Below are 24,870 nucleotides of genomic sequence, written 5' to 3'. Positions count from 1 at the left end.
GCCTTGGTGAGGGCGAGGGAGGGGGTAAGCTACGTTGCTATGAAAGCCATGTATATTTCTGTTGTTTTTTAAATTGAGATCGTTCACATATCATACAATTATCCAAAAATCCAAAGTGTACAATCAGTTGCCCATGGCACCATCATACAGCTGTGCATCCATCACCACAATTAATTTTTTTTCAATTTTTAGCACATTTTCATTACTCCAGAAAAGAAATAAAGACAAAAGAAGGAAACTCAAATACTCTCATACCCCTAACCACCCCCCCTCCATTATTGATTCATAGTATTGGTATACTACATTTCTTACTGTTGATGAAAGAATGTTAAAATACTACTAACTGTAGTACATAGTTTGCAATAGTTATATATATTTTTCCTATATGCCCCTCTATTATTTTCTTCTAATTATATTGTCATGCATTTGTTCTAGTTCTTGAGACAGATTTCTAATATTTGTGCAGTTAATCACGGACATTGTCCACCACAGGATTCACTGTTTTATACATTCCCATCTTTTAACCTCAAACTTTCCTTCTGATGATATATGTGACTCTAAGCTTCCCCTTTCCACCACATTCACAGACCACTGAGCACTGTTAGTTATTCTCACAACATGCTACCATCACCTCTGTCCATTTCCAAATGTTTAAGTTCACTCTATCTAGTTGAACATTCTGCTCATAATAAGCAACCACTCCCCATTCTTTAACCTTGTTCTATGTCCTGGTAACTCATATTTCATGTCTATGAGTTTACGTATTATTATTAGTTCATATCAGTGAGACCCTACAATATTTGTCTTTATGTGTCTGTCTTATTTCACTCAATATAGTGCCCTCAAGGTTTCTTCATCAACCCATTTTTTTTTAAAGATGGTTTTGTTCACACACCATACATTCCATCCTAAGTAAACAATCGATGGTTCCCTGTGTAGTCATGTATTTATGTATTCTCCACCATCACCACTATCTATATAAGGACATCTCCATTTCTTCCACAAAGAAGAAGGAAAAGTCAAAGAAGGTAGAGAGACAAAAGAAAAAGAAAAAAGAAAGAGAAAAAAAACCCAAAAACAAATATGACAGCTAGGAAGTAACAAAAGGGAAGATAGCATTAAACTAAAGTAGAATAAAGAGTCAGAGAACATCATCAATGCCAAGAGTCCCATACCTCTCCCTTATGTCCACCCCCATATGCATTTAGCTTTGGTGTATTGCCTTTGTTACTGTAAAGGAAGCATAATTCAATGTTTCTGTTAATTATAGTCTCTAGTTTGCATTGATTGTACTTCTCCCCCAGTCCCACCCTATTTTTAACACCTTGCAGTGTTGACACTCATTTGTTCTCCCTCATGTAAGGATATATTTGTACCTTTTATCACAATTGTTGAGCACCCTTCTCTTCTCCTTCTGGGACACCCATGACACTTACATTTCTGCATTTCATGTTGTCATTCAATTCCCAGAGACGTTGCTCATATTTTTCCATTCTTTTCTATCTGTTCTTCTGTGTGTAGGCTTTCAGGTGTCTTGCTCACCAGTTCCTGAGTGTTTTCTTCTGCCTCTTGAGATCTGCTGTTGTATGTCTCCATTGTGTCTTTCATCTGTTGTGTTGTTGTGCCTTTCATTTCCATAGATTCTGCCAGGTGTTTTTTCAAACTTTTGATTTCTACCTTATGTTTGACCAGTGTTTTCATTATATGCTTCATCTCTTTTGCCATATCTTCCCTAAATTTTTGAATTGATTTAGCATTAATTGTTTCAATTCCTGTATCTCAGTTGCAGTATAAGTTTATTCCTTTGACTGGGCCATAACTTCGTTTTTCTTAGTGTAGGTTGTAGTTCTCTGTTGTCTAGGCATCTGGTTTCCTTGTTTACCCCAATCAGGTCTTCCCAGACCAGAATGGGCTCAGGTCTCAGAAGGAGGTAGCAGTATCAGGTTTCCCTGAGGGTGTGTCTTAGAAGATTGATGCACCCTGTGAGGCTGTGCTTTTCTGCCCAGCAGGTGGCGCCTGTCAGCCTGTCACTCCAGACTGGTGTAAGGAGGTGTGGCCTGTGGCTGTTTTCCTCAGGCTCTGGGGTCTTGTTCTGAATGGAAGGTAGGTAGTAGAGCTTAGCACCACCTCTTTCCTCTTAGGGAAGATACACCCCCTAGGGAGATATCATTTGCATTTGAATAGTCTCTCTGACTCTGCTAACTCCACCCTTGTCTGGGTCAGAGTACTGGGAACTGAAAATGCCTGAGGCTTTCTCCACTGAGCCAAAAAACAGACAGAAAGCCCCCCATCAGGGTCAGTCCGTGGCCACCCTGAGTTTCACCTGTTGGCCAGAGAAAGTGCCTGGTCCTCTGGGCTCCCCCTCCCTCCCAGGGAGGTCTTCCAGCTCTCCAAGTTCAGTCATCACTAAAAGTCTGTTGGGGATTTGTAGCTTCTATTGAGCAGTCAACATTTGTTAATTGAAACCTCAGTTGGAGCTGGGCTGAGGTATATTCACTTGTTAAGAGAGTGCTACTCTCTATCACAGCGAGGCTTTGCAGTTTGGGCTGTCATTGGGGGAGAGGGCTCCCAGCTCAGGTCCGCAGTTTTTACTTACAGATTTTATGCTGTGATCTCGGGCATTTGTCCCAATCCAGGTTGGTGTATGATATGTGGACAGTCATGTTTGTTCCCTGGCAGTTATTCCAGATTATTTGCTAGTTGTTCCTGGTTGTTTATTAGTTGCTCCAGGGGGACTAACTAGCTTCCATGCTTCTCTATGCCATTTTCTCTCCTCTCTATAGTTGATTGATTTTTGACCAAGAGCCATGTACTTTTAAGTAGCTTTTTACCTGATTCAGCCCTTGTCTTGTTACTGTTTTCTGGAGCTTTGGGGAAGATGCTCGTGCCATTTCTTGCCAACTATTCACAGTGTCTTGGGGTGGGGTGGGAGACTGAGCCCTGAAGGGGTCTCTCTGCCTTCTTACTAACCACTTTTGATGTTCTGAGCGCTGAGGGAGCAAGTAATTCAGCAGAAAATAACTTATTGTGTTCTGACTGCAAAAAGAAGATCACTTAACTCTAAAAAGATATGCAAACATTTTTTGAGAACCTATAGAACAGTTTACGAGGCGTATGGTTGAGTGTACTCCAGGGGATAGGTTACTGCGATGAGCAAGATTTGCTGAACTTAAGCAACTTGTACTCTAAAGGAGACTGATATGGACTTAAGGAATTCAAGGGAGTGAGAAGAGGTGTAGAGGGAAGGCTGACTTTGAGCTGAACACAGAAGTATCCAGGAGAAGGACTTGAAATTGCAATGAGGGAGTGCAGGAGCAACTTTTAAACACATGGTGGTGTTAGGATCTTGCCTAAATCTTGGAAGGGGATCAGTGGGTAGGGGAATTGATGGTTCCTGTGTTTGAAGGATTCCTCAGCTTTACCTCTTCTTGGTATAATTTATTAAGCAAGGATTAGTTATTCCACCCTATCATCTGACATTTTTTCTTTTTAATTAAGGGTACCCATGTTTTTTAAGGAGAGTTCTCCAATATTTTCTTACTCCAGAAACAGCATTGCTCTTGAAAGCAAAAAGCTGCCTGTTACTTGAGCTTTTTTATGGATTTGTCCCTGCTGTGCAAGGCTCATCATTTCTGAAGGTTGTGGTTGTTTCATTTGCCAATTGGAAATAGTTGCATGGATTTGCATCATGATGACATGGGAATTGCTGAACACTGAAAATGTGGACTGTCTCTTTGGCTATCCAAACACAACTCTGAACATTTGGATAGAGATAGAATATTTGGATAGTGCCTCCAACAAGGAGGAGATGGCTGAATGATGAGGTTGTTTCAAGTATTTGATTCCATCCGCTTTCTAGTCAACTGAACCAAGTGAGTTTTGTATTCAGACTAGGAGGACTGACAAAATGAAAATAGGACATGGACCAAACTTATAGCTTCATCTCTTGCTCAGGGGTCTGGGACTGTCCTTTCAGAGAGTCTAGGAGCCAAAGACCAGTGGGGGATAGCTGCCAAGTTCTTAAGACTGTCTGTGCCAGTTTGCATATATTATGTCCCTGAAGAAAAAGCCATGACTTTTTAATCCAATCTCATGGGATATTTGTATTAGGTAATTTCCATGGAGATGTGAGTTGCCCAACTGTAGGTGATAATTTTGATCAGATTATTCCAATGGAGGTGTACCCCTGCCCATTCAGCTTGTGACTTGATTAGATTACTGGAGCCCTGTAAGATCTCAGACAGAAAGAGCTAGGTGCTGCTGCCAAGAGAGACATTTTGGAGATGGCCATTGAAAGCAGACTTTTGATGACACTTTAGAGATACTAGGTCAGAGTTTGCCCTGAGAAGCTAAGCCTAGAGACATTTTGGAGAATGCCATTTTGAAACACAACCTGGGAACAAGCCATGTGCCTTCCAAGCTAACAGAGGTTTTCTGGACGCCAATGTCCTTTCTCCAGTGAAGGTATACTTATGTTTATGACTTGGTTTGAATACTTTTATGACTGTAGAACTGTATATTTGTAACCAAATAAAACCTCTTTATAAAAGCCAATCCATTTCTGGTATTTTGCATAACAGCAGCATTAGTAAACCAGAACAATGTCTTCCCTTTTCTTCATTTATTCTCCTTTTGCTTGGTCCCTCTCCCCTGCTTTTTTCCCCCAAGTAAAAAGCTTTTTGGAAATCATTCTAGGGCTCTAAGATGAATGATGTTGCTTCTCTTTCTTAACATCATTTTTAAAAAAATTAAATGCCTACATACATGTGAGCATGCTGGGCAGTGTCCCAAAAGTTCTGCATGGGTGCATCTCATTTCTGAGGGCAAAGATTACAGTTCTGAGGCCATGAAAATGTCCAAATCAAGCCATCATCAAGACGATAACTTCTTCCTGAAGACTGACTGCTGGTGATCCTTGGCTCCTCTGTCACATGGCCTGAGTCATACTTTTTAATCCATTCTGCCAGTCTGTATCTTTTAGTTGAGGAGTTTAATCCATTCACACTCAAAGTTATTACTGTGAAGGCAGTTCTTGCACCAACCATCTTATCCTTTGGTTTTTATTTGTCAGATCTATTTTTTGCCCTCTCTCTCTTATTGTCCTTTCAATTCTGTGCTTTTCTCCAGACCTCTCTCTCCTTTCTTTCTTTTTCATCTGCTAGAACACACTTCAGTATTTCTTGCAGGGCAGGTCTCTTGTTAACAAATTCTCTCAGCATATGTTTGTGAAAATTTTAAAATCTCATTTTTTTTAAGGAGAGCTTTGCTGGTTAAGGAATTCTTGGCTGGCAGTTTTTCTCTTTCAAATCTTAAATATGTCATACCATTACCTTCTGTCCTCCATGGTGCCTGTTGAGTAGTCAGTACTTATTCTTATATGATTTCCCTTGTGTGTTGTGAATCACTTCTCCCTTGCTCCTTTTAGGACTTTGTCCTCTTCAGCATTTGACAGTCTTGGAGTGGGTGTATTTGTATTTAGTATTTGGAATTTGTTGTGCTTCATTAATTTGCATTTTTATGTTTTTTGTAAGGGTTGGGAAGTTTTCCCCAACTGTCTTCAAATACTCTTTCTAGCCCTTTTCTCTTTGCCTTCTGCAACACCAATCATTCTTATATTTGTGTGCTTCATGTTGTCCATCATTTTCCTGAGATCCATTTCAAATTTTTCGACTGTTTTAACCAGTTGTTCTTTTGTGCATTTGCATTCAATTACATTATCCTCTAGTTCACTTATTCCTTCCTTTCTCTCTTCAAATCTGCTGTTGTATGTCTCTAGTATATTTTTAGTTTGATCCACTATCTTTTTTTTCCATAAGATGTGGGATTTTTTTATTTACTCTTTCACATTCTTCTTTATGCTCTTCTGGGGCCTTCTTGATGTTCTTTATGTGTTTAGCCAGCCCACTGAAGTTGTTTTGGAGACTTGTGTGTTACTTTTTTGATTAACTGCTCCAAGTTCTGTGTCTCCTCTGGCTCTTTAATCTGTTCGTTTGGATTGTGCGTATCTTCCTGAGTCTTCATGTGCTTTGTGATTTTCTGTTGATTTCAGGGCATTTTCTTATCTTGATAAGGTTATTTTGGGAAATAAGGATTATTTGGATATTTTTATACAATTTGGCAGAACCATGGCTTGCTTGATTGCACTTTCCCTGTCTTCCAAGTAGGTGGCACTTTTCAGCTACCTCTTACCCTCAAGCCAGCTTTTCCCTGGTTGCAGCTGCGCACTGGGCAGTATTCAAACCAGGTGGAAAGCCAGTCAGTGCCGCCATTCTCAATGTACATTGGGGACTGCCAGCCCTGGGCGTGGGAGGTGGGCCCTGTGCAGTTCAGCAAGGAGTTCGCTTAAGGGCACAGTGGGTCTGGTAATTCCTGGCCTCTGAGTGGATCACTCTCAGGCTGTGGGGTTGTGCATCTCACCCTCCAAGTCAAATGTGCCCAAGCCCCTGCCGACCCCCACTGCCATTTCCTCCTCTCACAGCCCTAATAGACATACCTAAAATAATAGACAGACACTAATTTGCTGTCTCTCTAGATTTGCCTAGCCAAGGCTTGACTGGAGTCACTCACTGATCTCCAAAGCAATCCAGGAGTCAGGTTCTATAATTACAGTGAAACAGAGACTGTCAAATTTTTGTTTAAGATGAAAAAACCAGCAGAATCATCTTTTAAATTAGTTTTTCTTTTTCATGTTGTGCATGAAAGGAGAGGGGAGGTACCACTGAGACTCTTCTGGCTATATGAAGAAAATTCACAAGTATCTGTACCTGTTAAGAAGCCAGATGCTAATGTCAATTAAATATCGCTCTCGGATGACAAATTTGTTAATAACAGAGGTAATCAGAATTCATGACTTTTCAGAGGTAAAGGTGAGTTTCTGAAGACAAAGCATTGAACAGTCTCTAAAATGTGGGTGTCATGAAAGACTCCTTTATATAACAATTATGACAAGAACACATCTAACAAAGAATTGAAAACAGGTACTGAAACATACGAGTACAGATACCAGCGTATTCACAAGTAGTCAAAAAGTGAAACGGCATCAAGGAGTGATGGGACAAACAAGTTGTGATCTACCCATAGAGTGGAATGTTATTCAACCATAAAAAGGATTGAAATGCTGCTAGAGGCTATAACTTGGATGAACATTGAAAACATTATTGCTAAATGAAAGAAGCCAGGCACAAAAAATCACAGAGGGTGTGATTCCATTTATATGAATATATCCAGAATAGGTAAATCATAGAGACAGCCTGCAGACTGGTGGCTGCCAGGGGTGGAGAGAGGGGGAATTGGGGTGCAACTACTTAATGGGTGCAGAGTTTTCTTTTGGGATAATGAAAATATATGGGGGCTATATAGTGTTGGTGATTACATAACAATGTGAATGAGATGCCATGAAATCATTCACTTTAAAATGGTTACCTTGTGTTATTTGTATTTTATCTGTTTTTAAAATTGATGAAAAAAGACATCATCAAGGACAATGTTAATGATTTACAGCAATCTGTTTTTCTGCAGCTGCAGGGAAATTAGTTTTAAGAGTTTTGCACTTACTCCCATATTTGACCCTCAGAACAACCCTGTGAGGTAAACACTATTCTTATTTTGCAGATGAGAGACTTGAGGCACATGGAGGCTAATTAACTTAACCAGGATCAAGTTAGTAGCAGTAGCAGGATTTGACCCTGGACGTGTTTGCTCCAGAGCCCACTATTGCAGCCAGTACATTCCACCACATTTCATTTCCCACGATGCGCATCGAGAATGATCACCCTGGGAGTGCAAGAGGCTCTTGTGTTAGGCTTGCTGCTTAGAGTTGGGCAGGTTGTTCTCTGCACAAGAGCCCCTGGTTGAGATGTCCTGAAGGAGGGATCCCTTTTTTAAAAAAATTCAAATGAACTAGGCTCTGTGTCTCATGATTCCTTTCTCCATTCCCAGTTCTGCCTGCCCAGGCCTTTTACCTCCTCCAGTGGAGCAAAAGAAAATGACCAGGTTTCAGGTGAGTTGAGTTTTGATTTTTTTCTCTTAACTTGACATCTCTTTTCTTAAAGATTAGAAATTTTTTTTTTCTCTTAATTGTAAAAGATGAAGGAGGACAAAGCTATTTTTGTTTTGTTTTGTTTTGTTTCTTTGATTTCAACTTTACTCGTTCTTCTAATTTAATCAGTTTCCAGATATTCAGGGATGTCTAGGCAGTGACCACTCTAACTTGTACATGTTGAAAAGGGGTGTTGACATGGGAAAAGGGGATGCAAGTGGTTGATTTTCTTGGAGAGATCTCTGGGTTTGGGGACTTAGCTGGCATAGGAGCTCTCTAGAAGATTTGTTTCTGAAGAATAAACTTAGGGAGTGAAATTTTTATATAGTCTTAGATAGGGACCTGGGTATAACAGGTATTTTCTATGTGCAAGTTACTTGCTTTATTATTCATGGTATTTTTTGTTTTTGCATGTAGCTTTTGTTTCTTTTTGTATTGGTTTACTTTATTTTATCATCTTTTCACAATGGTAGTGCAAAAATTCATAGATATCAAAAAATGAAATCAAAATGAAACCACACAGTATTACCCTGGTTGCCACTCTGCTGTTTTCCCTACTCTGCAAGAATAGCTAAAGGAAGTTCTCTAAACAGAAAGGACAGAGAACAGGAGGAGGCTTGGGGCTTCAGGAAGGAAGAAAGACCAGTGGAATGGGTAAAAACAGAGGTAAATATAATAGACTGGCCTCCTCCTGAGTTTTCTATTAGGTTTGATGGTTGAAGCAAAAATGATAACATCTGATGTGGTTCTAAACGTATGTAGAGTGAATATTTAAGAAAATTACAAGTGGAATGGGGTAAGGAACTTAAGGGGAAGTAAGTTTCCTATATTTCCCTCAAATGGTTATATGTTGCCACCAGTAGAACTGTGGTATGTGTATACCACATAAAACCTAGAGCAACTGCCAATAAAGCTACAAAAGAGTTTCCAGAGAAGGTACAAAGATAGTAGCAAGAGGGCCCATGTACCCTCCACCCTGTGTCCGCCAGTGGTTATACTTCAAGCACCCATAGCACAATATCAAAACCAGGAATCAGTGTTGATAGAATGTGTGTGTACAGTTCTGTATCATTTTAGCCCATGTGTACATTTATGTAACCACCATCTGCAGTCAAGATACAGAACAATTCCATCACCAGAAGGATCTGCTGCAATGCCATTTAATCACATCCACACTCCCCCCTTCCACCCTCCCTACACCCTGGCAATCACCAATCTGTTGTTCCTCTCTAAAATTTTGTCATTTTGACAGTATTATATAAATGGAATTATGGAGTTTGTAACTTTTGAGATTGGCTGTTTTCACTCAGCATAATGTCTTTAAGGTCCTTCCAAATTGTACATGAATCAATAATTCATTATTGATTCATTCCTTTTTATTGCTGAGTCGTATTCCTTACTCTGGTGTACCATAATCTGTTTAACCATTCACCCATTGAAGGACTTGGGGAAATTCCAGTTTTGAACCATTTAGAAAAAAAGCAGCTATGGACAGTCATGTACAGGTTTTTGCATGGACATGTTTTTATTTCTCTGGGATAAATGCCCAAGAGTGTGGTTGCTAGCTGGTATGCTAAGTATATGATTACATTTTTATATTAATTTAGCTGTTCCTGCTTTCTTTTTACTTCAATTTTATTGAGATATATTCACATACTATACACTCATCCAAGTGTACAATCAGTTGTTCACAGTACCACTATATAGTTGTGCATTCATCACCACAATCAATTTTTGAACATTTTCATTATCATATGCAAAAAAGAATAAGAATTAAAGTAAAAAAGAATACCCAAAGCATCCCATACCCCCATCCCTCCCTATTACTTGTTTACTTTTTGCCCTCATTTTTCTAATCATCTGTCCATACACTGTATAAAGGGAGTGGGAACCACAGTTTTCACAATCAGTCACACAGTGTAAGCTATGTATACATAGTATACAGTCATCTTCAGGAATAAAGGCTACTGGGTTGCAGTTCAACATATACAGGTATTTCTCTCCAGCTATAGCAATACACTAAATACTAAAAAGGGATATCTATATAATGCATAAGAATAACCTCCAGAATGACCTCTCAACTCTATTTGAGGTCTCTCAGCCACTGACACTTTGTTTTGTTTTGTTTCTCTTTTCCCTTTTTGTCCAATAAGGCTTTCTCAATCCCACGATGCCAGGGCCAAGCTCATCCCTGTGAGTCATATCCCACGTTGCCAGGGAGATTTACAACCCTGGGAGTCATGTCCCACATAGCGGGGAGTACAGTGAGTTTACCTGCAGAGTTGGCTTAGAGAAGCCACATCTGAGCAACAAAAGAGGTTCTGTGGGGGTGACTCTTAGGCACAATTTTAAGTAGGGTTAGCCTTTCCTTTGCAGCAACAAACTTCATAAGGGCAAGCCCCAAGATTGACATCTCAGCCTTCTAAATTTGCAGACCACAATGCTTGTGAGAATATGATCAGTTTCCCAGTCAGGAAATTTAATATTTCCACATTTTTCCTAGATCCCTGAAGGGGGCTTTGCAAATACATTTGTATTCTCTGCCCAGATTTCTCCGGGATGTATTGGGGCTTCACACTAGCCTGTACAAACCAACCAGATTTCACTCCCTGTTCAACCGTCCATGTAATTATGGTGTTTGAATAAACTGACCATACAAGTTAAATAATATAGTGTGTTACAAACAATATAGATTTTGCACCTAATAAATGTCTCTTCCTTTGGTCTCACACAGAAGTTGAAGTTTTAAAAACATCATCAATATCGTCCTTTACCCTTTGATGTGATTTACCTTAGTCCTAACAATGTCTATTTTGTTCATGTCTCTAATTGAAGTCTGATCTCTTTTATCAGACCCTTCAACATTTGCTGTATGGGGTAATGCTGACATTCATAGCTGCTGGACTCTGGCTCCGAGTCTCAGGTGTTGTACAGATATCTAAAGTCTAGGGACCGACCAGGTTACACACTAAGAGCTCAGCATTTCAGAATTTAGAAGTAACTGTTACAACTCAGGAATAGATGTAACTGCTGTAAGAGCTTACAATCTGGGAACATTTACAATAAGCCTTCTTCTGATAACTTATGCTCTCAGACTCAGGTTTTAGAGTTTGCACACATTATAGTTAATCCATATTAATGAGGCATTTTCATTTCTGGTTTATTTCACCCAACATACTGCCCTCAGTCCATTCACCTTACAGCTTCACTCCTTGTAGCAGCTCTGTACTCCATTGTATGTATACACCACAATTCACCATTCTGTTTATCAGTCAATGTACCCTTAGACCACCTCCATCCACTGAGAATTGTCAATACTGCTAGCCATAAACCCCACAATACAAATGTCCATTCATGTCCCTATTCTCACTTCCAAGTATATATCCAGTAACAGGGTTTCAGGACCATATGGCAGCCCCATGCTTAGCTTCCTGTGGAACCACCACACTGCCCTCCGGATGGGCTGCACCATTCTACTTCCCCACCAGTGGTGGTGAGGTATATCCCTTTCTCCACATTTTCTCCAGCACTTGTATCCCTCTGTTTATTTTTTAGATGATTTTATTCATGCACCATGCATTCCAATAGTTTTCCATATAATCACATAGTTATGCATTCACTACCACTATCTACATAAGGACATTTCCATTTCTTTCACACAAAAAAGAGGATGAGGTAAAAAAAAAAAAGTAAAAAGAAAAAGAAAAAAATGACAAAAAACAACAAAAGAAAAGATAAAATTAAAATAAAATACAATAAAAAAAAGTCAGACAACACCACCAATGCCAAGGATCTCATACCCCTCCCTTATATCCCTCTCTTATAGGAATTCAGATTTGATATATTGCCTTTGTTACAATTAAAGGAAACATATTACGATGTTATTCTTAATTGTAGACTCTAGTTTGCTTTGATTTTATTTTTCCCCAATACCATCCCATTTAACGCTTTGCAAAGTTGACATTCATTTGTTCAGCCTCATGTAAAAACATTTGTACATTTTATCACAATCATTGACTGCTCTAGGTTTCAATAAGTTATACAGTCCCAGTCTTTATCGTCTATCTTTCCTTCTGGTGTCCTCCTTGCCCCTAACCTTCCTCTTTCAAGCATACTCACAGTCATCTTTGTTCAGTGTACTTACATTATTGTGTTACCGTCACCCAAAATTGTGCTCCAAGCCTCTTTCTCCTGTCTTTTCCTTTCTGTCTGTAGTGCTCTCTTTAGTATTTCCTGTAGAGCAGGTATCTTGTTCACAAACTCTCTCATTGTCTATTTGAGAATATTTTAAACTCTCCCACATATTGGAAGGACAGTTTTGCTGGATATAAAATTCTTGGTTGGCAGTTTTTCTCTTTCAGTATCTTAAATACAACCACTGCCTTCTTGCTTCCATGGTTTTGTTGCTGTTTCAGAATTCTCTGTCTTTGACTTTTGAAAATCTGATTATTAAGTGTCTTGTTATAGGTCTATTTGGATCTATTCTGTTTGGGGTATGCTGTGCTTCTTGGATCTGTAATTTTATATGTTTCATAAGAGATGGGAAATTTTCAGTGATTATTTCCTCCATTATTGCTTCTGCTGCTTTTACCTTCTCTTATTCTGGGACACCCATGACATGTACATTCATGTGCTTCATGTTGTCATTCAATTCCTGAGACATGGCTCATATTTTTCCATTCTTTTCCCTATCTGTTATTTTCTGTGTAGGATTTCAGATGTCCAGTTCTCCAGTTCATGAATCTTTTCTTCTGCCTATTCAAATCTGCTGCTATATGTCTCCATTGTGTTTTTTTATCTCTTTATTGTGCCTTTCATTCCCATAAGTTCTGCCCATTGTTTTTTCAAACTTTCAAACTTCCCTATGTTTGCCCAGTATCTTCTTTATATCCTTCACCTCTTTTGCCATATCTTCCCTCAATTCGTTGATTTGCATTTTGAATTGATTTAGCCTATTTGTTTAAAGGTCTTTAATTTGTTGTTTCAACTCCTGTATCTCATTTGAAGTGTAAGTTTTTCCTTTGACTGGGCCATATCTTTGTTTTTCCTAACGTGAGTCATAATTTTTGTTATCTAGGTATCTAGTTTCCTTGATTACCCCAATCAGATTTTCCCAGTCGGGCCCAGGTCTCAGGAGGAAGGTGTAATCAGTATCAGATTTCCCTGTGGATGAGACCTAGCAAGTTGTCAGACTTCCCTGTGGGGCCCCTAGATTCTGTGCTTTTCCTTTCCTGCCTAGAAGATGGCACTTGTCAGCCCGCAACTCCCTACTGTTGTAAAGAGGCCTGGTCCCTTGACTTCTCACCAGACTGTCTTTACCTGGGGCCAAGGGGATCAGAAGCCAAGCTTACTTCTTTTCTGGTTCCCACCTCCACCCCCACCCAGGCCCTGGGGTCTGAATTCTCTGAGGGATTGCAGCAAATTGAGCTGGGCCCCACCCCCCTTTTCTTAGGAAAGATACTCCCTTTAGGGAATTATCTTCTATACCTGAATTCCTCCTTTGTCTGTTTGATTCTGTTAACTCCACCCTTGCCTGGGTCAGTCCTGACAATTGAAAGTGCCTGAGGCTTTCTCTAATGAGCTACTTAGAGTGAGAAAAAAAAGGGGGGGGAGCCCCTTTTCAGAGCCAGTCCCCAGGTCCCCAGTTTTGCAAGTCAACTGGTATTGGTACCCAGTTCTTTGTGCCCCTTTTCTTGGAACACAGCTGTTTTCCAGTATTCTGAGCTCAGCCATCTCCAAAAGCCTCTGTTTTTATTTATTTATGTATTTTTTCTGTCAGCCTTGCATCCTCTCTGCTGGCAAGAACCTTAGTTTCCTTTCCTGCTTTGTCCAGGATTATCTGTGCTTGTAGCTTATATTTGAAAGTCCAAATTTGTTACTTAAAACTGCAGTTGGAGCTTGGTTGAGTTACTTTTCCTGTAACCTGTTTCTTTTTTCCACATGCAAGTGTTTCAGCTCAGCCTGCTGTGTCTGTGGGGGAGAGGTGCCAGCTCTGAGTTTGGGGTGATTTACTTACCATTCTGTGCTGCAATCAGCTGTTCCACCCATTCCAGGCTGGTATATGATGTGTGTCCATTCACGGATGTCCCCCAACAGTTGTTCCAGATTATTTACTAGATGTTCCTGGTTATTTACTAGTTCCTCTAGAGGACTAACTAAATTCCACACCTCTCTATGCCTCCATCTTGCCCCACCCCACCCCCCGTTCCTGCTTTCTTTTGATTAAATGTGGCTAGTGCAACCAAGAAACTAAATTTTAAATTTTATTTAATTTTTATGTGACTTAAATGTACATAAATGCATGTAGCTAGTGGCTACCAAATTGGACAGCAGAGTTCTTAGAACTTTATATGTATTCATTTATCAAATCTGTAAAAGGATCCTCTGATGTGGGTACCATTGTGTAGATGAAGAAATTGAGAGTTTTAAGGAAAGTTTCTGTCTAAAGTTATGTGGTTAGTAAGAGGCAGAGCTTTGGAACTTAAACTAAGGTTTTGTGGTTCAAAAACTATGATTGTAACTTCAACACTCTGATTGCTGTCATAGATGGTTGTCAGAGGTAGGTTGCATGTGCCTGGAGAATACAGATGATGATTTGTATAACTCCCCAGGAAGGGTGACTGAAGGCCTTTTGGTTTGTCAAAGGGTAACAAAAGGACATTACCCAGGCTTAGTGAATATATGAGTGAGAAAGGAAAGATTGAAATTATCAGACACTTCTGAAACTACATTGATCCAACATTTCTGGGACAATTTCATAGTATCAGTAAAACAGTGGAATGTGTATATTCCATGACTGAAGTTTTACGGTTTTGGGCACTTGCAATAGGATCCTGTACTCAATGGTGGCACCAAATTAAATATGCAGGGACTGTTTTTTAATTGCACACACTTTGCATTTGATTGTGGAAAAGTCATGTGTGTTATAGGGAAGAGGAGAAAATTAGTTACAGTTGACTCAGGTTCCCCAGAATCCAAAACAACTTCTCAGATTTCGTCCATCTTCTCACTGCTGTTCTTTTCCCAGTGTATGGCTGTTGCAACATTGTTGTGTTGTTTGTTTGATTGGCATTGTAGGAAGCAGTGACGTTCAAAGATATAGCTGTGGTCTTCACCATGGAAGAACTGGGTTTGCTGGATGCCGCCCAGAGGAAATTGTACCAAGATGTGATGGTGGAGAACTTCAGGAACCTGCTCTCTGTGGGTGAGGAAAGGAGCCTTCTGACAATGAATGTCAGCTTTGTGGAGTGTCTTTGTGTCTTCAGATGTTTAAGATTCTGGGACTCTTGAAATGCTTCCTTGAACTTGGGGATCCGAGTTTCCTAATTACTGTGAGAAAATTTGCGTATCCCTTACCTATTTTTTTCAGATTGCTGTTTTGACATATTGTTTGGTTTTGAAATCAATTAGTGCATTGCTTCGTTATCACGTTCAGTGAAATAGAAGAGTTAAAATATCATTGCTCCTCTTAGGAACTACACGTAGTGCAACAAAAATTGTGAGTAAAAGTAGGGAAAGAGGTGATAAAAATAGATAGTGGTCAGAATCAGATGAATTGGTCACTTGATGCAGTGATTTTTTTTAATTCATCTTTATTGAGATATATTCACATACCATGCAGTCATACAAAGCGTGCATTCACATGTTCACAGTACCATTATATAGTTGTGCATTCATCACCCAAATTAATTTTTGACATTTTCATTACCACACACACAAAAATAATGATAAAAATTAAAGTGAAAAGGAACAATTAAAGTAGAAAAGAACACTAGGTGACTTTTTTTTTTCTCCCCCATTTTTCTACTCATCCATCCACACACTGGACAAAGGGGAGTGTGGTCCACATGGCTTTCCCTATCACATTGTCAGCCCTCATAAGCTACATTTTTATATAATCATCTTCAAGATTCATGGTTTCTGGGTTGTAGTTTGATAGTTTCAGGTATTTACTGCTAGCTATTCCAATTCATTAGAACCTAAAAAGCGTTGTCTATATTGTGCGTAAGAGTGCCCACCAGACTGACCTCTCGGCTCCTTTTGGAACCTCTCTGCCCCTGAAGCTTATTTCATTTCCTTTCACATCCCCCTTTTGGTCACGAAGATATTCTCCATCCCACGTTGCCGGGTCTAGATTCCTCCCCCGGAGTCATATGCCACGTGATACAGTGATTTACATTTACAGATTTCTGCACTGGATCACAACATAAAAGGTATTAAAGTAAATTGCAATCAATATTTTGAGAAGTACTATGTAGAGCTTATATTAGTTTCCTGGGACTGCCCGAACAAATGACTGCAAACTAGGTGGATTAAAACAATGGAAATTTATTCTTTCTTAGTTGAGGAGGCCAGAAATCCACCACCAAGGTGTCAGCAGGGCCTCACACCCTCCAGGGCTCGAGAGAAGAACCCTCCTGGCCTCTCCCAGCCTCCAGAGGCTCCTGGCTTTCCTGGGCTTGTGGCAGTGTCACTCCAGCCTCTGCCTCCGTCTTCACATGGCCTTTTCCCCCCTTGCCTTTGTTTTTCACTCCCTCTGCCTCTGTCTCTTCTGAGGTCACTGGACATTGGATTTAGGGCCCCCCCTCATCCGTGGTGATCTCCTTTCAAGATCTTAATTATATTTGTAAAGATCCTTTTTCTAAATAGGCACACTTTCAGGTTACTGGTGAAAACTCCCTTTGGGGACCATCATTCAACTGACTACAGAGTCTATGAAAATTATGGGATTGGAATTCAAATTAAAAATTTTTTTCCTTTGAAAAAAAATTTTTTTCCTTATACGAATGCCATTTTCTTTCCACAGGATATCAATTCTTCCAACCAGATATAATATTACATTTGGAGAAAGAAGAGAAACTCTTGACAATGGAGTCAGAAATTGAAGGTGAGCATTCAGGTGAGAACCATGCAGCCAAATCATTGCAACAGGGACTCTGTTTCTCACTACCTCATTGACCTAAGCCCTGTCTTTCATTACTCTGCTTTGATTTGACCAGCTTTCTGACTGCCTCCCTGCTTCCACTTTTGCCTCCTTGCAGTCCATTCTCTACACAGTAGTCAGAGAGATCCTTTAAAGTGTAAGTCAGGTGATGTCATTCCTTTGCTCAAAACTGTCCCATGGCTTCCCATTTCACTCAGCAAAATCCAAAATCCTTACCCTGGCCTCTAAGAGCTCTATATATGACCCAGCCACCCGCCAATGCTCTGAATTTATTTCCTATCCTTTTCTCCTCTCTCAGTCCCTTTCAGCCAGAAGGGACAGCTTTCTACTGAGAAGACTGAGGGCTAATGCCTTTTAGCGTCCCTATTTGATTGAAAGGATCTGTGAGGCACACACTTAAACTCTTTAGAGGGCCTTGAATCTGACTGAACAGTACTCTGAGGCACCGCCTTTGATATTTCTGAAGTCTTAATAAAATTTTTTAGTCATACCTTTAACTTTATCTTTAGGCCATGTTTCTTGAGAATGCCCTGGATATAATCTTCACTCAGAAGCTATTTCTTAATTTTAACACCATTCACCATCAATATATCAGGCTTAGGATATTAAAAACTAACAATTATTGAGTCTTTATTGTTCAACGGTTCTTCCTTTAGCTAATATTTCTCTTCTCACATTTCATTACAATCGGGAAGACGAAACTAGGCAGCACCTTCAACATTCGCTGGCTAGAGCACCTAGTTTATTAAGTACATTTTTATTGTCTATATAGTGGCAGGCAACCGAGTCAATAAATTTTCTGGTACTACATAACAAGGACCCCCTCCCTTCTTCCAGTTTCCAGTAATATTTCCTTACCTCCCTTTTAACCCTCTCTGTGGCCTCCTCAATGTCCAGACTTCTATGAAAAGTCTTAAGGCACTTCACGAATTCTCTCCTAAAAGGCTTTCCATCTTCCACCTTCTGCCTGGTTCCAGCGCTGCTCCCACAATTTTTTAGGCTTTGGTTATAAAGGTTCCCTGCATCCAAAGTCTGTATCTCTTACCTGTCGCTGTATGACAAAATGCGCCACCCACCCACCCCCAACTTAGCAATTTACAACAACAAATGCTTATCATCTTATGCTGTTTCGGAGGGTCAGAAATTCAGGAGCACTTTAGTCTGGCTTATTATCTCATGAGGTTGCAGCCAAGATGTCGACTTAGGCTTCAGTCACTTGAAAGCAGGGCTGGAGTGGAGGATGTGCTGCCAAGAAGGGCTCGTTCACAGGATTCATGGCCAGAGGCCTCATTTCTTCACTGGCTCCTGGCAGCAGGCCTGTCCTTGCTAAGTGGGCCCCCCGCTAAGAGCCGCCTGAGTCTCCTCAAGGCATGGCAGCTGGTTTCTCCGAGAACAATTCTACCAAAAGAGCAAAACGCAAAAGCCACATGTCTTTTTAAGTAAAAATTTGTCCTCTTTAATGGTTTGAAAGTTCTCTTTTTAAATCTTGCTTAGAATACTTGACCTGAATGCTCAGAAATCCCAAGCAAATGAGGTTTTATTTTATTCCTTACATTGTAAGAGAGCATTGTTAAAGCACCATTTTCCAGTTGGCATTTCACCAAGATCTAATGTCCCCGGAAGGTGTAATGTCATTTCTTTATTGCTTTTTGAATGTCAACAGGTGCTCATCTGAATTAAACAAAACAAAACAAAACAAAAAACAACTGCATTTGGTTTGATGGCTCCCTGCCTCCAAACTGGCAGAATTGCTATGTCTAGGAGATACCAAGATATTTCTGTGTTGAAAGATAGATGACACTGATCTTTAGACAAATCAGTACACAAGTCTTAGCAAGATACTGACACTTGGATGTTTAAAAATCTCTGTTAATTGTTCTTGGTTTAATAGTAGCTAGGTCAAGAATGTTTGTAAGTGTGGCAACTGAGTAAGAACTGTACTGCTTAGCAAGGTTCAGTGCTTAGCATGTCTCTGTAGGCTCCCACTATTTGTACATTATCCACATAAGTATTGATTTGCCTTGTTTTGCTACAAAACTGATATGAAAAATGGTTTGAAAGTTCAGATTTTCTCCTGGTCATTTTAAATTTTCAGTTGTTTCTGCATAAATGAGACCCAAACTGTAACTTAAATTTACGGTTATGAGTTGATGACCATTTGACCTCAATCAAGGGCAAAATTTGGAGTAGATGAAACTGTCCACATTTTTAATGAAGAGGCTTTTTAGGGGGAAGAGTTCCAAAATTCGGATAAGCGGTTCAGTTGTCTTTATCAGTCTTGTTATTCAGAGTTAATGTCTAGCTTGTCCAAACATTTGAAAGTGACACTTTTAGGTCAGAAGAATATATGTATGCTTTAAGTTTAGTTTGTTCTCACCATGATCTCAATAAGGTATTGATCTTTCACTAGCAAGGGTCATACATCTGCAAAATTGTGGAACTGAGCAAAAGGATGCATGGGATAAAAGTCACTCACCATGGAGGCCACCAGTATTTTTCAATGGCTTTTGAAGTAGACAAAAATTCAATTAAAAGAAAAAATAAAAAGGAAAAAAAAATTAAATTCCCCTTCCTACAGCAAACACTTAAGGAATACCTATTGTATTTTGTTGACATTCTTAATGCTGTTGAGCCTTATAAACTTGGTTTTTGATGCCTAGGAAGACAGAAGTGAAAATTATGAGTTCAAGTTAAAGATTACGTCTTGCCTACATCTAGACTCTTTTCAGTATTTCTGATGTGACATGTTAGCTAGCGATTCAGGGCCCCACCCCCTCTTGGAAATTAGCCGCCTGAAGTTAGACTTTTGGTTTTAAAAAGCTATTATGGGCTACTTAACTATCCTTGCTAAGTGGGCCTCTCACTAAGAGCTGCCTGAGTCTTCTCAAAGCATGGCCACTGGTTTCTCCCAAAGCAATTGAACCAAAAGAGCAACAGGTAGAAGCCACAGGTCTTTTTTTGACCTAGAAGTGACATACCATCATTTTTGCCACACTCTATTGATTTCACAGACCAATTCTGATGCACTGTGGTAGGGGAATTTAAAAGGGTTTGAGTACCTGAAGGAGTCATTAAGAGCCATTATATACTGGCTCCACAGCATTTTTTAGTATATACCATTACATAGCTATGGAATCTAGAATATAATATTAGCTGTTTAGGATTATCCAAAAATTAAAAAAAATTAAGTGGCAAAAATTATCAAAGCTTCATTCCCATAGCAAGTGTCAGCTATGAGATTGAATTTCCTGATTTTTTTTTCAGCTTATAATGTACGGAAGTTGTATACTGTGTACTAGTAATCCATTTAAATTTTGGGAAAATTCTCTCAAATGTAGCTCATTTGACTTAATTAAGGAAATAAAGGCACCATCTTATAGGTTCATTATGGGTAGAGGAGAGATTTTTCTTTGCAAATACATTCTCATTTTTTCTGAGGACGTACCCTCTTCTTCATCTTGGGAATTCTTGGCATCCTCTGATAATCCATGTTTTTACAGTAAGAGATCAATTCAGGCTTTTCTAGACATTTTCCACTTGCCACATACAGATGTGCGGGTTGTACTACTCAGCCCTTGTTTTGAAGCTTATAAATAGGATTATGTGGAACCGATAAACTGCTGCAAAAAAGAGGAAAGGATTTTTTAAGTGAATATTCTTGTGGACTAGGAGGTAAAGATCTCTATTAAATATTTGTAGAACACCTGTTTTTGCAATGCAGTCTCCTTATTTCTAACTTGACCATGTACGTAAGACTTAGTATAGTCTAAATGAGTTCCCTTAAGCACTTAGTGGATTCGGTCCTAGTGACTAATTGTTTCTTTCGATAGGCCTGGAAAACCAGTGATAAAGTCAAGCTGAACTTTCCAGTGGTTGAATATGGTCTCCCAATGTAGATTACAAATGAAATATTTTTTTCTCTGAGCAATCACTTGTCCTCTTTATCATCTCTGAATTCTCCTTATCCTTCCAGGGCACAGGAATCAAAATGAGATAGAGTCGCTTCAAGAAGTAGCATTAAGATCCCTTTTACAAGAAGATCTTACATGCTGGCAGGTGTGGGAACAATTTACAAGTAAATTAGCCAGAAAGCAAGATGCAATATTAAATCTTCAAGGCAAGATGTCTGAGATGCTAAAGCAAGGTGATTCCCCCTGTCAGATGTGGGCAGAAGTATCTAATCAGATTTCTGAAGATAAGAACTGTGTAATGAAGCTTGAAGGGGAGAGTTTCAGTAGGAATCAAAATAAAGAGTTTCCAGATAGGACCACCTGGGATTTTTGGAGGAATAGGTATCTGAGAGAATCACAAAATTACCAAATGGATGTAAGAAATAAATGGTGTAAACTCTATCAGTGTATTATGAGAAGGAACTCTCATCACAATCATGATCACAGATTACACAGAAGAGAGAAAGCATTTAGCCACAATAATTGTGCAGAAGACTTGAAATCATCCCAGCATAGTGTAATCGACTCGGGAGCGCAATCCTTTGATGAAAATAGAAAAGGCATCAGCATTAGCTCTAATCTTGAAGTTCATCAGCAGTTGCACTTAGGAGAGAAGTCTCATAGATGTATCGAGTGTGGAAAGGGCATCAATTATAGCCCAGTGCTTCCCATTCATCAGAGTGTTCATACACAAGAGAAACACTATAGAAAAGATGGGTGTGTTGAGGGCTTCAGTCAGAGTTCACATCTTCAAACTAATGAGAAAGTCAACGCAGGAGAGAAACCCTACAGATGTCAGGTATGTGCTAAGAGCTTCAATCAGAACTCTTCCTGTCCTGCATATGAACTTATTTATACAGGAGAAAAGCCATGTAAGTGTGACAGGTATGGGAAGCACTTCAGTCATAGTTTAGATCTTAACATTCATTGTGTGGACAACACTGTAGAGAAATCCTGTAAATGTGATGTGTATAATAAAGGTTTCAGTCAGACATCACAACATACCCATCAGAGAATCCATGATGGAGACAAAACATACAAACAGGAAGCATGTAATAGGGTATTTAATCAGAATTCTGATCTTCATCAGTGTGTCCATACTGGAGTGAAACCATATCATTGTGAGGTGTGTGGTAAGACCTTCACAAGGCCCTCACATCTTCAAGCCCATCAGAGAATACACACTGGAGAGAAACCATACAAATGTGATGTGTGTGATAAGAACTTTAGCCGTGACTGCAATCTTCAAGCTCATCAGAGAGTCCACACAGGAGAGAAACCATACAAATGTGTGACATGTGGTAAGGACTTTAATTGGATTTCAAATCTTCATGTTCATCAGAGAGTTCACACAGGAGAGAAGCCATACAAATGTGAGACATGTGGTAAGTACTTCAGCTGGAGTTCACATCTTCAAGCCCATCAAAGAGTCCACACAGTAGAGAAACCATATAAATGTAAGACATGTGGTAAGGACTTCAGTCAGATTTCAACTCTTCATGCTCATCAGAGAGTTCACACAGGAGAGAAGCCATACAAATGTGAGACATGTGGTAAGGCCTTCAGCTGGAGTTCATATCTTCATTCCCATCAGAGAGTCCACACAGGAGAGAAACAATACAAATGTTTGACCTGTGGTAAGGATTTTAACTGGATTTCAAATCTTCATGTTCATCAGAGAGTTCACACAGGAGAGAAGCCATACAAATGTGAGACATGTGGTAAGTACTTCAGTCAGATTACAGGTCTTAATGCACATCAAAGTGTTCACACAGGAGAGAGGCCATACAAATGTGAGACATGTGGCAAGGCCTACAGCTGGAGTTCACGTCTTAAAGCCCATCAGAGAGTCCATACAGGAGAGAAACCCTACAAATGTGGAGAGTGTGGGAAAGGCTTCATTTTGAAGTCTTATCTTAATATTCATCAAAGGGTCCACACCAGAGAGAAACCCTATAAATGTGGCATATGTGATAAGGGCTTCATTCAGGCCTCTCATCTACAAGCCCACCTGAGAATTCATACTGGAGAGGAACCATAAAATTGTTTTCTATGTGGTAAGGTGCTTTAGTCAGAGTTCATATGTTCACATTCCTCAGATAGCCCATAAAGTTGAAAAAAATACATGTAGATTCTGGGAATGTGGAGGAATAGGAGAGGCAGAGCAGAGGTCTACCCCATGGAGTAACTAGAGAAAAAGCAGAAAATGCCCGGTACAGTGGTTTCAGTGTACAAGTGGCCAGAGAAGGGCCTCTTCAGTATATAGTGGGGATTTGGATGAAAAAGCAGAGAAATTATTTCTGAAAGGACAGGGTGAGTTTATTAAACTGGGACTGCTGGGGCTGACAGCTGCAAACTGTCCCCGAGCAGGGGAGGAAGGAGCTCTCCACTCCCTCACAACCACCTCAGCAATTAACTGAGGAGATAATACTTCTCAGCCCCGTGGCCAGGAGCTCCCATGAGGGAACTTGGGAAACAGTGGACCTGCGTTGACTGTACACCCAATACTCAGTGGATTTACATTTCCTCCATGGAGGCCCTTGGTTTCCAAGGGCATACAATGTGAGGACCGGGGGCCCCTCCCCCACCCCATGCATGACATGGGCTAGTTCTGGGATGTGGAGGGTGAGACATGCAACCTCACTGACTGAGATTGATATGCTTAGAGGCCCATGAATCACCAAGCTCTCTGTGCCCTTAAGAGGACTCTGTGGTAAACTGCACAGGACCCACCGCTTACCCCCACAGCTGTCAGTCCCCAGTGAACACAAGAAGTGGTGCACTCATTGAATTTCCACTTGGTTTGGACCATGTCCCATGTGCACCCATAGCCAGGGAAAAGGTGACTTGAAGTTAAGAGGTGGCTCAAGATCACCATCTTTTGGGAGGATAGGGAAAGTGCACTCCAATAGGCTAGATTTCTGCCAAATTCTGTATAAATGTCCATATGATTCTGCATTTCCAAAACCTAATCAAGATGATAAAACGCCCTAAAGTGAATAGAAAGTCACAAAATACAGCAAGTCCAAAGAAGATATAGATGAACAAAATGAACAGATTAAAAAGCCAGGGGAGACACAGAACTTGGAGCAGTTACTTAAAGAAGTACATACAAATGTTCAAAACAACCTGAGTAGGTTGGCTAAAGACATAAAGGACATCAAGAAGACTCTAGAAGAGCATAAATAAGAATTTTAAAGAGTAGATAGAAGAACATCTCATGGAAATAAATATACTGTGCATCAAATTAAAAATATACTAGAAACACAATAGCAGACTTGAAGCTGCAGAAGAAAGAATAAGAGGACAGGGCAATTGATTGTGATAAAAAGCTGTGGAGAAAAAGAAAATTTTGAAATAGATCTCAGAGAAATGATGGACAACATGAAGCATCAAAATATAAAAATCATTGGTGTTACAGAAAGACAAAAGAGTAAAGGGCTAGGAAGGGTATTTGAGGAAGTAATTGGGGAAAACTTCCCAACTCTTGTAAAACACATAAATATACAAATCAAGTATGCCCAACAAACTCCAAATAAAATAAATCCAAATAGACCCACTCTGAGACATACACTATTCAGATTGTCAAATGCGGAAAAGAAGGAGACCTGAAAGCAGCAAGAAAGATGTGATTCACCACATACAAGGAAGTCACATAGCACTGACTACACAGCACCATAGAGGTGAGAAGGCAGTGGTATGACACATTTAAGATTCTGAAAGAGAAAAATTCCCAGCCAGAAATTCTTTATCCAGCAAGCTGTCCTCCAAAAGCAAGGGAGAATTAAAATTTTCACAAAAAAATCCTGAGAGAATTTGTTAACGAGAGACCTGCCCTGCAAGAAATAATAAAGAGAGTTCTACCAGCTAAGAAAAAAGAGAGGTCTGGAGAAGGGCATAGAAATGAAGAATATTACTAAGGGTAACTTAAAATATAA

At 39.8% G+C, this 24,870-nt stretch overlaps 1 protein-coding gene across 1 annotated transcript in view; it reads left to right on the top strand.

Moving 5' to 3' along the window:
* LOC119521049 (zinc finger protein 233-like) overlaps positions 1-24,387 on the top strand; it is a 28,914-nt gene extending 4,527 nt beyond the window's left edge. The window contains exons 2-5 of the mRNA XM_037819039.1: positions 7,939-7,999; positions 15,116-15,242; positions 16,845-16,937; positions 20,956-24,387. Of these exons, the coding sequence (XP_037674967.1) occupies positions 7,939-7,999; positions 15,116-15,242; positions 16,845-16,937; positions 20,956-22,973 (2,299 nt within the window). The 3' untranslated portion in view covers positions 22,974-24,387. The remainder of the gene's footprint in view (positions 1-7,938; positions 8,000-15,115; positions 15,243-16,844; positions 16,938-20,955) is intronic.
* The last annotated feature ends 483 nt before the right edge of the window (positions 24,388-24,870 follow it).

Source organism: Choloepus didactylus, chromosome 27 (genome assembly GCF_015220235.1).
Source record: "Choloepus didactylus isolate mChoDid1 chromosome 27, mChoDid1.pri, whole genome shotgun sequence".
Taxonomy (NCBI): Eukaryota; Metazoa; Chordata; class Mammalia; order Pilosa; family Megalonychidae; genus Choloepus; species Choloepus didactylus.
Note: the sequence above shows the minus strand (reverse complement) of the source record. Positions and strands in the feature narration are given on the sequence as shown.